The 12302-nt window shown below is 44.9% G+C and overlaps 2 protein-coding genes across 5 annotated transcripts in view; one reads left to right on the plus strand and one right to left on the minus strand.

The window, feature by feature from the left end:
• DENND10 (DENN domain containing 10) overlaps positions 1–12302 on the plus strand; it is a 41261-nt gene that overhangs the window by 14878 nt on the left and 14081 nt on the right. The window contains exons 1-4 of one of the 4 annotated variants that reach the window (XM_047761136.1): positions 1483–1592; positions 5149–5365; positions 8372–8451; positions 12053–12201. In XM_047761136.1, the coding sequence (XP_047617092.1) occupies positions 12054–12201 (148 nt within the window). In that variant the 5' untranslated portion in view covers positions 1483–1592; positions 5149–5365; positions 8372–8451; position 12053. Of the gene's footprint in view, positions 1–1482; positions 1593–5148; positions 5366–8371; positions 8452–12052; positions 12202–12302 lie in introns of those variants that run through there. The other 3 variants (XM_047761135.1, XM_047761134.1, XM_047761137.1) reach the window with 3 other exon arrangements.
• SFXN4 (sideroflexin 4) overlaps positions 11790–12302 on the minus strand; it is a 40639-nt gene continuing 40126 nt past the window's right edge. The window contains exon 15 of the mRNA XM_047761141.1: positions 11790–11818. The gene's annotated coding sequence lies outside the window, so the exon portion shown is untranslated. The remainder of the gene's footprint in view (positions 11819–12302) is intronic.

A 12302-nucleotide genomic window follows, 5' to 3' on the forward strand; every position in this document is an offset into this window, starting at 1 on the left:
AGCCAAATCTGGCCACAGCCTGCTTTTCCCCTTTCCTCCCTGTACTCACCACCATCTCCCTCAAATCCTTTGCTTAATGTCTATTCCTCATCATCTACATCCTCGTTTATTTTCGGAATGCCTCCAGAATGTGCCAGAGACTAAGGTGGCACCAATGGGCCTTGGCCACAGGGACTGTCCCTAACCCATTCTTAGAGGAAGTACTTAGAGTGCCTGCTCTGGGTCCCCGCCCATGACCAGGACCAAATGGAAGCAATGCCACGGTTGCTGTCATCCTGTTCCACCTCTGAGACTTTTTGCCTTTGGATCTCTACATCTGACATCCCAGAAGTTATATGTTCCCTACCCTCCCCCCCCCTTTTTTGGCCACTCCCTCGGCATATGGAAGTTCCTGGACTAGGGATGGAATCTGAGCTGCAGCTGTGACCTGTGCCAGAGCAGCACCTGATCCTTAACCTGCTCAGGAATTTCCCCTCTCCCCTGTTCTATTGTCCCATCTGTTGTAAGGTGGTCAAAGGCAAGAACTCTGCTGTGAGGAGTTCCCTTCGTGGCTCAGCGATTAATGAACCTGGCTACGATCCATGAGGATGTAGGTTCGATCCCTGGCCTTGCTGAATGGGTTAAGGATCCAGCATTGCCATGAGCTGTGGTGTAGGTCAGAGACTCCTCTCAAATCCCAAGTTGCTGTGGCTGTGATGTAGGCCGGCAGCTGCAGCTCCAGTTCACCCCCTAGCCTGGGAACCTCCATAGGCAGCATGTGCGGCCCTTAAAGAAACAAAAAAAAAAAAACCTCTGCTGTGGTTATGTCTGTACCCATCCTCCCAGCCTTTAGCCCATGCCACTGTCTCTTTTGCAAATGTTAGCACACTGAGCAAAGGAAATCAACTGTTACTGATTCTTGCTAATTTAATGGAAAATGCTTAGTTTAACCCAAATACTACAGAAAATTATTACGTATTTTGGGCTAAGTATATGTCTTTAAGATTCAGCAAATGACCTTGGTGAAGTAGAAAAGACAGGATATCTAGAATCTTTGGGATTTAACATATTTTCTTTTCTTTTTCTTTCTTTTTCGTCTTTTTCGGGCCGCATATAGATGACATACAGAGGTTCTCAGGCCAGGGATCTAATCAGAGTTGTAGCCGCAAGCTACACCACAGCTCAAGGCAATGCCAATCCTTAACCCAGTGAGTGGAGGTCAGGGTTGGAACCTGCATCCTCATGGTACCAATCAGATTCCTTTCTGCTAAGCCACTACGGGAACTCCCAAACGCCTCTTTTGAGCCAGACTAGAGGGCAGAGGTAGAATGAGGAAATCCTGAGAAGAGCGAAGATTGGAGTGGGCTGAGGAGGAGCCTGATGAAAATCTGGATTGGAAAAATTCAGGAAGGCGAGTGGAGCGGAAGATAGTGCGGAAGGGCGGGGCGGGGCCAGGAGGAGGGAGGCGGAGCGGGAGCCTACGGGGTGGGGCCCGTGGGAGGGTGGGGCCGTTCGGGGGCGGGGCCTGTGAGCCGGGAGCGGCGCGCTGCGGCGGAAGATGGCTGCTGCTGAGGCTACCGACCCGCAGCTGATGCTCGGAGTCGGGCTGATCGGTGAGGACGCAGGCGCCCTGCCCCGCAGGCCCGCACCCAATTCCATCTCCGCCTGGGCCTGCGGCAGCCCTTACTCCCGCGGCCCCCCGCGCGGCCTGCGGTGGGGAGGGCGCGGCCCCCTCCTTATTGGGCCTGGGCTGGCGGCTGCGGGGCCCGGCCTCCTCCGCGCCGGGGCCCGGGCCTGCCTCCCTGGGCCCGAGCTCCCGTACCCTTGGGTGGGGACTGCCTAGAGCCGGCGACGGGGCGGGGGACCCCGGAGGCCTCCTAAGTTCCGGGATGGAGCTCCTCCTGGACCAGAACGTGGAGGGTGACCCAGCTGCGCAGGCCGGGCCCGGACTAGGCCGAGAGCAGCTTTCGGCCCGAGGGTCTGTGAGGCAGCAGGGTTTGGGTCCCTCGGATCCAGGGGAAGCCACGCGTGACTGCTAGTCTGGCGCCCGGCTGTCTCCGATCATGTGATCGAGCGAGTCAGGACGAGGCAGCCAAGAGCTGGCCCGGGGTGCCTGCGCGTTATGCATGGATTGTCTCCCGTTTAACTTTAACTCTCACCTCGGCTCCAGGGGGTCTGGATACTGTTTGACGCCCACTTTATGGAGCAGATGGAGGCCCAGAGTGTCATTTGCGCACGAACGCACTCTAGGAAGTGGCCGACCCAGGACTGGGACGCTTGCAGTTTAGCCCCAGATCCCCAGCTCCTACCGGTGGAGAGCACCTGCATCCTATGATGGAGGTCGTGCTCAGCTGTCTACATAATCACATTGGGTGGAATCCCAGTTAATTTTGAGGAATTAATTAATAGGGAAGTGCGTTGGGATCCTTGGGCAGCCCGGAATGTGTGCTGGAGCCGTGTGCAGTGGTTCAGGAGTGGGTATTTGAAGCAACCATTGGACTGCAACAATGAGCACGGGGTTTCTTGAATGAACTAATGTGGGTTTCCCGTGTACCACTGTCCCTTGAAAAAGTACTCCCTTGAGATTTGTACATACCCTGAACCCTAGTGCACAAGAACATTGCTTGGATTTAGCAAAATTGATGGAAATGTGAAATGTCGCAGATTATTTTTCATTCTATCAAAGGAGTGCTTTTATCTGGGAACAGCTTCCTGTACTCTTTTCTTTTCTTTCTTTCTTCCTTAGGGCCGCACCATGCTGCATATGGAAGTTCCTCCATCTAGGGATCAAATCAGAGCTGCAGGCACAGCAACTCAGGATTCCAGCCCTGTCTGCGACCTACACCAGATCCTTAGCTCACTGATCGAGGCCAAGGATTGAACCCTCATCCTCATGGATACTTGTGTTCATTACTGCTGAGCCACAACAGGAACTCCCTCTGTACTCATTTCTTTCTTTTCTTTTCTTTTTTTTTTTTGTCTTTTTGTCTTTTCTAAGGCTTCTCCCTTGGCATATGGAGGTTCCCAGGCTAGGGGTCTAATCAGAGCTGTAGCCGACGGCCTACGCCAGAGCCACAGCAATTCGGGATCTGAGCTGCGTCTGCAACCTACACCACAGCTCATGGCAATACCCGATCCTTAACCCCCTGAGCAAGGCCAGGGATTGAACCTGAAACCTCGTGGTTCCTAGTCAGATTCGTTTCCACTGCACCATGACGGGAACTCCCCCTTGTACTCATTTCTAATGTGATTTTTAAACTTTCAAAGCAATATCTAAGTGCCCGGGTATCTTTGTCCTTCTTGAAGGTACTCTGAATCAAGTTTGAGTTAAACTCTGACACTCCACCACCCCACCCCACACGACACAAACTCTTGGCTTGTGGAGGTTCCTGGGCCAGGGTTGGAACCTGTGCCACGGCAGCAACCCAAGCCTCTGCGGTTACAATGACAGATCCTTAATCCACTTTGCCACAAGAGAATTCCTAATCTCTGGCTTTTATCTGGTAGCAGTATAGAAAGTGCTGACTTATAATTTCAATTCACTTCTTTTTTGTCTTTTGTCTTTTTAGGGCCACACGGAGGCATATGGAGGTTCCCAGGCTAGGGGTTGAATTGGAGCTGTAGCTACTGGCCTACACCACAGCCACAAACATGCCGGATCCTTAACCCACCGATCGGGGCCAGGGATCGAACCCACATCCTCATGGATACTAGTCAGGTTTGTTAACCACTGAGCCATGACCGGAACTCCTCAGTTCACTTTTAAAATTTTTCCTGTTGACTTCAATTTAAAAGGGATTTGCTTAAAAATAATGGGTGGGGGCACTCCTCCCCCTTATGAACCAAGGAGGGCTAGGTGTTGATAATTGCTGAAGCTGAGTGATGGAGATGGCGGAATTCATTTTATCTTTCTCTCTACTTTTTTATATACTTGATATTTTCCATAAGAAATGGTCGGTTTTTTTTTGGTCCATAGATCAAATGGATTTTTACTGCTTTATGTTCAGTACCTGTTTCTCTAAAGTTTAGACTATTTTCATCGCAAGTTGTTATTACTAGCAAATTGTTCCTATTTTGTTACTAAGGTGTTGACTTTGATGATGAAACTATATATGACTTTAACCATTATTTTTAAAATTTTAAATATAGAGGGAGTTCCTTCTGTGGCACTGTGGGTTATCTATCTGGCTTGTCTCTGTAGAGGTGCAGGTTTGTTCCTTGGCCTGGCCTGGCCTGGTGCAGTGGGGTAAGGATCTGGTGTTGCCGGAGCTTTGGTGTAGATTGCAGTTTTAGCTCAAATTCATGGTATGATTTGACAGCGATTTCACCATTGTCTTTTTTTAATTTTTTTTATTTTTATGGCTGCACCCATGGCATATGGAAGTGTCTGGGCCAGGGATTGAATCTGAGCCACAGCTTCGACCTAAGCCACTCTGTGCTGGGCTGGATATCGAAACTGTGCCTCCACAGCACCACAAGCTGCTGCAGTCAGATTCTTAATCCACTGCACCACAGTGGGAACTCCAGTTTCACCATTTTCTTAATCTCTAGTTTTCTTTTCTTTTTACTTTTTTGTCCTTTTTAGGGCCATACCCAGGGTATATGGAAGTTCCCAGGCTAGGGGTCGAATTGGAGATGGAGCTGTTGGCCTACACCACAGCCAGAGCAACACTAGATCTAAGCCGCGTCTGCAACCTACACGACAGCTTTGGCAAGAGCCAGATCCTTAACTCACTGAGCAAGGCCAGGGATTGAACCTATGTCCTCATGGATCCTAGTCAGATTCATTACTGCTGAGCTAAACGGGAACTCCCCCAGCTTTGTTTTCAACAAACGCTTTTTTTGTATTTATTAAAGAACATTTCAACTAGACCAAATATAAAATGATTACAAGTTGATGAGAATTTGTGCGGGAGGCGATAGGGAAGACCTCTCTAAAACTTCTAAGGCGACATTTTCCTCATGATCTGTTAGAAACGCTTTTTACTCAGTTGGCCTAATACTCAAGATCAGGAGAGCTAGATAATGTCACCGGGACAGGTAGGTGAGAATTTGGAGTGTCACATGTGCTGGGTTGCTTTGTAAAATGGGTTGTTAAAACTGATTCCACGAAGTGCTTCTGAGTCACCAATCAATTCACTTCCTTGCTGCTGTTTGACATTCTCACAGTGACCATCTTTCCACCGTAGAAAAGGACACAAATGGAGAAGTTCTGTGGGTGTGGTGTTATCCTTCCACGACAGCTACTTTAAGGAATCTGCTGCTGCGAAAATGCTGCCTTACAGATGAAAACAGACTTCTCCATCCCTTTGTCTATGGTCAGTACAGAAGAACCTGGTTTTATATCACAACAGTGGAAGTGCCAGATGCTTCCGTCTTGAAAAAGGTATGTACGAAAGTCAAAAAGCCAAGAATATTTTAAGTGATATAAGATTATTCTAATAACCTTTTGCTTTAGACTTCATGATTCAGAGATGCTTTGGGAAAATATGACATATATGACTTTCTTTGGAAATGTTGTCTCTCACATTTCACTCTCATTCATTTCATATTTCTTGGTGTATATTATATGACTAACCTGTGGTTGGTGTAGAAAATAGAAGCCTTTCCCAGGTTATATTTGGATGGAGTAGAAATGCAGAAGTAGTTTCATAGCTTTGACTCTGATTAAAGGTGGGAAGAAATATTTCTCCTTAATTAAAAACTATTTTATTTTAGTCTTTTTTTTTTGTCTTTTTGTCTTTTTGTCTTTTCTAGGGCCACTCCCGTGGCATATGGAGGTTCCCAGGCTAGGGGTCTAATCAGAGCTATAGCCACCCGGCCTACTCCAGAGCCACAGCAACTCGGTATCTGAGCCACGTCAGCAACCTACACCACAGCTCATGGCAACGCTGGATCCTTAACCCATTGAGCAAGGCCAGGGATTGAACCTGAAACCTCATGGTTCCTAGCTGGATTCGTTAACCACTGTGCCACAACAGGAACTCCTTCTTTTTTGTCTTTTTAGAGCCACTCCTGCAGCATATGGAAGTTCCCAAGCTAGGGGTCAAATCAGAGCTACAGCTGCTGGCCTATACCACGGCCACAGCAACTCGAATCTGAGCCGTGTCTTCAACCTACACCACACTTCATGGCAATACTGGATCCTTAACCCACTGAGCGAGACCAGGGATTGAACCTGCAACCTCGTGGTTCCTAGTTGGATTCATTTCTGCTGTGCCATGGCTGGAACTCCTAAAAACTTATTTTATTTTATTTGTTTGGTCTTTTTGCCTTTTCTAGGGCTGCTCCCTCGGCATATGGAGGTTCCCAGGCTAGGGGTCTAATCGGAGCTGTAGCTGCCAGCCTAAGCCACAGCAATGCAGGATCCGAGCCGCATCTGTAACCTATACCACAGCTCATAGGCAACACCGGATCCTTAACCCACTGAGCAAGGCCAGGGATCGAACCTGCAACCTCATGGTTCCTAGTCGGGCTCATTAACCACTGCACTATGATGGGAACTCCCTAAAAACTATTTTAAAGGACATAATTATTATTCTACCTAAGAAGACTTTTCCGTTTGTTTATAGATCACATGTTAAGAATAGAGAAGATAGGAGTTCTTCAGTGGTGCAGCAGATTAAAGATCTGGTGTTGTCACTGCTGTGGCTCTGGTTACTGCTACAGTCAGGTTCAGTCCTTGGCCTGGGGAGTTCCCACTGTTGGTGAAAGGAGATTGGTGGAATCTTGGGAATGCTGAGATGCACATTCAATCCCCAGCCCAGCATAGTGGGTTAAGGATCCAGTGTTGCCATAGCTGTGGCTTGGATCTCATCCCTGGCTCGGAAACTCCTGGGAACTTTTTTTTTTTTTGCTTTTTAGGGCCAAACCTGGGACATAGGGAAGTTCCCAGACTAGTAGTTGAATTGGAGCTGCTGCAGCTGCTGGCCTACACCACAGCAATAGCAGCACCAGATCTGAGCCTTGTCTGTGACCTGTACCACAACTCATGGCAATGTTGAATCCTTAACCCATTGACTGAGGCCAGGGATTGAACCCACATCCTCATGGATACTGTTTGGGTTCATTACTGCTGAGCCGTAACAGGAACTCCTCTTGGGAACTTTTGAATGCCTCTGGCCCAGCCAAAAATAAATAAAGAAATAATAGGAATAGAGAGGATAATCGAGGAAATTCATGTGTTCGGTAGACGTTGTGTCATATTAAACACACATCGCTTAATATGAACACTCTCGGGGCTGAAAACCAGTAAGCACATGGCCTCATGGAATTTCCTAATCCCACATAGCCAGCAGGTTTTTTTCAGAGAAAAGAATATTGGAAAGAACTGGCTGAGTTCTCTGCTAATTTCTGGGTAGAGACTTCTTTTACTTTTTCAAGGCTAACTTTATAGCCAATCACCAGATAGTGTGACGCATGTCCAAGGTACCTGTTTAAATGTAAGGAATTACATTTAAAATAGCAGGAAGGCAAGAGTTTAGAAACTGTAATAAGTTTAAGACAAAACAGAGATGAATAATTAGAAAATTAAATTGTTAAGAAAAACTCATTAATGGGAATAAGAGGTATATGATTATTAGAAATTTGTATGTATAATAATAGATCCATATAAATAAATAAAGGTTTATTGTAACAATGCGCTTTAGCTTATATAGCACTCTACAGAGAATTGACTATTTTGGAAACTGGAAGTTTTGTTTTTTTTTTTTCTTTTTAGGGCCAAACCTGGGGCATGTGGAAGTTCCCAGGCTAAGGGTCGAATCTTAGCTATAGCTGCCGGCCTACACCACAACCACAGAAATGCCAGATCCACGCTGTATCTGCAAGCTACACAGCTCACAGCAATGCCGGATCCTGAACCCACTGAGCGAGGCCAGGGATTGAACCCGTGTCCTCATGGATACTAGTCAGATTCATTTCCTCTGAGCCACGACGGGACTCCCTGTATGATTTTTACTGTATGAATTCTGCTGAAACTTTTTTGTTGTTTTTGTTATTTTTGTTGTTTTCCATCCTTCTATTTTATTAAAGAAAAATAGTCACTGAGTAATAGATCTAATATAGCATTCCTAGTTCTGCTTTGGTGAGGGAAAGGGGCTTTAAGTAAAAACTCTCATTTTTAATATTTGATATACTTTTATGTTTTTGAGAAAAAATTAATTCTAACTCTAAAAGCATTACATTCTTATGTAGGGAACTAAATTTGTATGTATATATATAAGTAGTTTTTAGCGTGTGTATATACACATATGAAGAACCACTGAGGGCTTGTTACATCTTGGTCTTGTAATTCTGGTTTTGTACGGTAGACTTGTTAGAATATAGTAATAAAGATTAATTCTATGAAAGTGTCTTTAAAGAGTGTACTTTTTTTGTTTGTTTTGGACAGGTGACTCATTTTTCTATTGTTCTGACCGCCAAAGATTTTAATCCAGAGAAATATGCCGCCTTCACTAGGATATTGTGTAGGTCTGTATGAAAACTGTATTAAACGCTAATATACAGAAATGAAGATCTTACTCAATAGTTGCGTAGTAGATTTCCACACTGAGGAAGCATATTTCAGCCTTCCCTTTTCCCCAGCTTGATCTTTGCTGGCCCTTTGGACACTGTTTTATAAAGAGGAACTTTGTCTTCTGTTTCCATGATTCTGTTCCTCTTATTAGGAAGATGGCAGAGGGGAGGAGAAAAAGCAGTTTGCACAGCTATTGTCGTTTCTGGCTCTCTTGAGTCACTTTCAGTCTCTTGTTTCTCTTACTTCCAATCTGGAGCTTTCTTTAAGATGGAAGTAGTGAGCTGGTTTATTTGCATTAAGATCTCTGTGTGGGAGTCATTTTGGGGAAAGTTAATGGCATTTTGAATTATGTTAAAGCAAAGGAAAATATTTCTTAGCTAGAATGCTGAGGAGCTGAGAAACTGATTAATTGGTTAATCGTGATTCAAGTGGATGCCTTCAGTTTTATCCCAGCTGTTGAAAACATTTATCTAAAATGTACCAGTCTACTTTTTGCCTTGATTAGTATATCTCATGAAATTAATGAAATCTTATATGTTAGAGACATTGGCTTTTTCTTTAATCAAGGCTTTTGCAGGGTTTTGGGTTCTGTTTTGTTTTTTTTCTAATATTATCACTAGATAAAATCATAACTAGGTGTTCTGTATTACCCTCAGCCTTCAGGTTTATGCCTAGTAAGTAGGTTTTTTTAGAGAGGATAAAGGGAGTATGTTTTTGTTTTTCTCACTGTACGCCTGATAAATGGTTGCCTTTTGCCATTTTTATGTATGTTCACACACACACACACACACACACACACGCACACACACACACGCGTACACAGTAGGAATACTGTTCCATGACCTAAGGTGTTTTTTTTTTTTTGGAGGGCTGCATCTGTGGCATATGGAAGCTCCCAGGCTAGTGGTTGAATTGGAGATGTAGCTGCCAGCCTACACCACAGCCATAGCAACACCAGATCTGAGCTGTGTCTGCAGCCTACACTACAGCTGATGGCAACACCAGATCCTTAACCCACTGAGGGTGGCCAGGGATCGAACCCGCATCCTCATGGACACTAGTCTAATTTGTAACCCGCTGAGCCACAATGGGAATGCTCCTAAGGTTTTACGTTGGGTTGTATTTTGACAAAATGAAGTTTTACTTTTTTTGCAGTCAGCAATGATAAGAAAGACTTCTTGGTCTCAATGAGATAAATTGCAGGCGTGTGGCTCACTGTGGAATATAAACAGGTGTCTGCAAATACAGCACTGACACAAGGGGGGTTATTATTGTTAGAAGGGGTGCTATCCAGAGCCATGAATTAAAAAACACTGCCAAGATGTTTTTGAACAAACATTGGACCCCCATTTCCTTTGGTTGAGTCAGGGTTAGGTAATTCACTGGGACCCAGAAGGCAAGGCTGCTTTGATACCACTTCCTGCCCAGGAGGAGGCCCAAAAGTTTTCTTAGCTGTGCAATGCCGTGGCATTGTCACATTCTGGATTTGTTTCTCTTGTCAGTTACAAGAGAAATGAGGACTCAAGCTATTGCTGGCCACCCCTTTGTCCCCACACGTTACCAGACTGGACTACTTGCTCTAGCACGGGTCCACACCCATGTGATCCTGTGCACACCTGCTCACTTCCATGAACACATGTGCCTGTTCACACACACAGAGACACTTTTTTTCTTTTCTTTTTGACTTTTCCTTTATTTTTTACTTTATCGTATATTTATTGAAGGATAGTTGATTTACAGTGTTGAGTTAGTTATGCAAATACTTTTTGACGGTGCTGAGGCGCTCCCTTTCATCAGCGTGCTGTTCGAAGTGGCCATGGAAGCCGGCCTGGAGGGTTCATTCCCCCTGTGAGATCTGGGTCCACTACCATGAACCCCTTTTATAATTAAAAAAATTTTGTTTTGTTTTTGTTTGGTTTGGTTTTTGTTTTTCTGTCCATGCCCACAGCATGTGGAAGTTCCTGAGCCAGTGATCAAACCTGTACCACAGCAGCAGTCTGAGCCACTGCAGTGACAACACCAAATCCTTAACCCACTGGCACCACAAGAGAACTACAAATTTAAAATTTTTTAGGAGTTCCCAGCGTGGCTTAGTGGAAACAAATCCAACTAGTACCTGTGAGGTTGCACGTTTGATTCCCTGGCCTCGATTAGTGGGTCAGGCATCTAGCATTGCCTTAGCTGTGGTGTAGGTTGCAGATGTGGCTTGGATTCCACATTGCTGTGGCTGTGGTTGGTGCAGACCAGAAGCTGCAGCTCTGATTCTACCCCTAGCCTGGGAACTTCCATACACTGGGGATGCGGCCCTAAAAAGCAAAAAAAAAGAAAAAGAAAAATTTTTTTTGTCTGCATTTGTGGCATGCAGAAGTTCCTAGGCTAGGGATCAAACTGGCACCACAGCAGAGACCTGAGTCACATCAGTGACAACAAGAGATCCTTATTCCAATGAGCTACCAGGGAACTCCGTATTTTACGTATATGATCGTTTACCATATTCTCTGTTCTCTTCCCCCCTGATTTGTGCATTGAAATAATTTTCAAGCACTGATGAGTGACAACATTTAGTAAGCAGTTAAAATAATTACTTTTTTTTTTACTTAATCTACAATAAATATACTTTCCAAGCGATCTGTCTTAAACAGTGATTTTGATTCCACCTCAGTGTTCTATCCCTTCAGCTGCTAAAATGCCCCAGTAGACCCAGTCCTGCTTCTCCAGCAGAATTTAGATTAAGTTACTCACAGGAAGAGATTTCAGGGGAAGGCACTGATTTCACACGTGAGCTATAAATGTGGCCAGTTTCCTGTCAGCATTTTCTGGAAGTTTTTACTTGTCGGATGTATCTGATGTGCATTTCTCACCATGAACTTGCTTAAAGGAGTTTGATTTCTTTCTTTTTTTTTATTATCTAAATATAGCTACCTCTGCAAACTTTGGTAATAAATATAGGTTCTACACCTAATTACTACTGTCTCTGTGAACAAGGCATAAAGCTCCTTTCTTGTCAAAGGAGATCCCAGCAATAAAACAGTTTTTATGACTAACAACACCATTTATGAATGTAAGACACAAAAAGAGATAAGGATATAATATTCTTGAGAACAGTGGGGCCTCAGAAAGTCCATAGCTGGAGTTCCCCTCGTGGTGCAGCAGAGAGAAATCTGACTAGGAACCATGAGGTTGCAGGTTCGATCCCTGGCCTCACTCAGTGGGCTGGGATCTGGCGTTGCTGTGAGCTGTGGTGTAGGTTGCAGACGCAGCTTGGATCCTGCGTTGCTTCAGCTGTGGTATAGGCCAGTGGCTACAACTCCGATTCCACCCCTAAAAAAAAAAAAGAATTGATGATGGTTTGTCAAGTGGTGGTTTTGGGTTTTTTAAAATACATTTTCAAATTAAATTATAGAAGTAATAATTGTCAGGAAGATTCAGGCATTCAGAAGTGTATTAGCAAATTGACTTAGATTCTCTAGGAAGTACCCGTGCCTAGCCTTGGTTCATTTCTCCAGGTGGGTCATGCTAAGTAGAATCATGATTGATTTTTGTCCTTTCTCACAGAATGTACCTGAAACACGGGAGCCCAGTTAAAATGATGGAGAGTTACATTGCTGTTCTCACAAAGGGGATTTGCCAAAGTGAAGAAAATGGCTCTTTCCTTAGCAAGGACTTTGATGCCCGAAAAGCGTACCTTGCAGGCTCCATCAAAGGTAAAATGAAAAAAAAAGAGGAAGAAAGAAAACAAGCAAAAACCCATCCCAGCAAACAAAATCCCCAAGCCAAGGACAGCCTCTCATTTTTCATCTCTGCT

Source organism: Phacochoerus africanus, chromosome 15 (assembly GCF_016906955.1).
Source record: "Phacochoerus africanus isolate WHEZ1 chromosome 15, ROS_Pafr_v1, whole genome shotgun sequence".
NCBI lineage: Eukaryota > Metazoa > Chordata > Mammalia > Artiodactyla > Suidae > Phacochoerus > Phacochoerus africanus.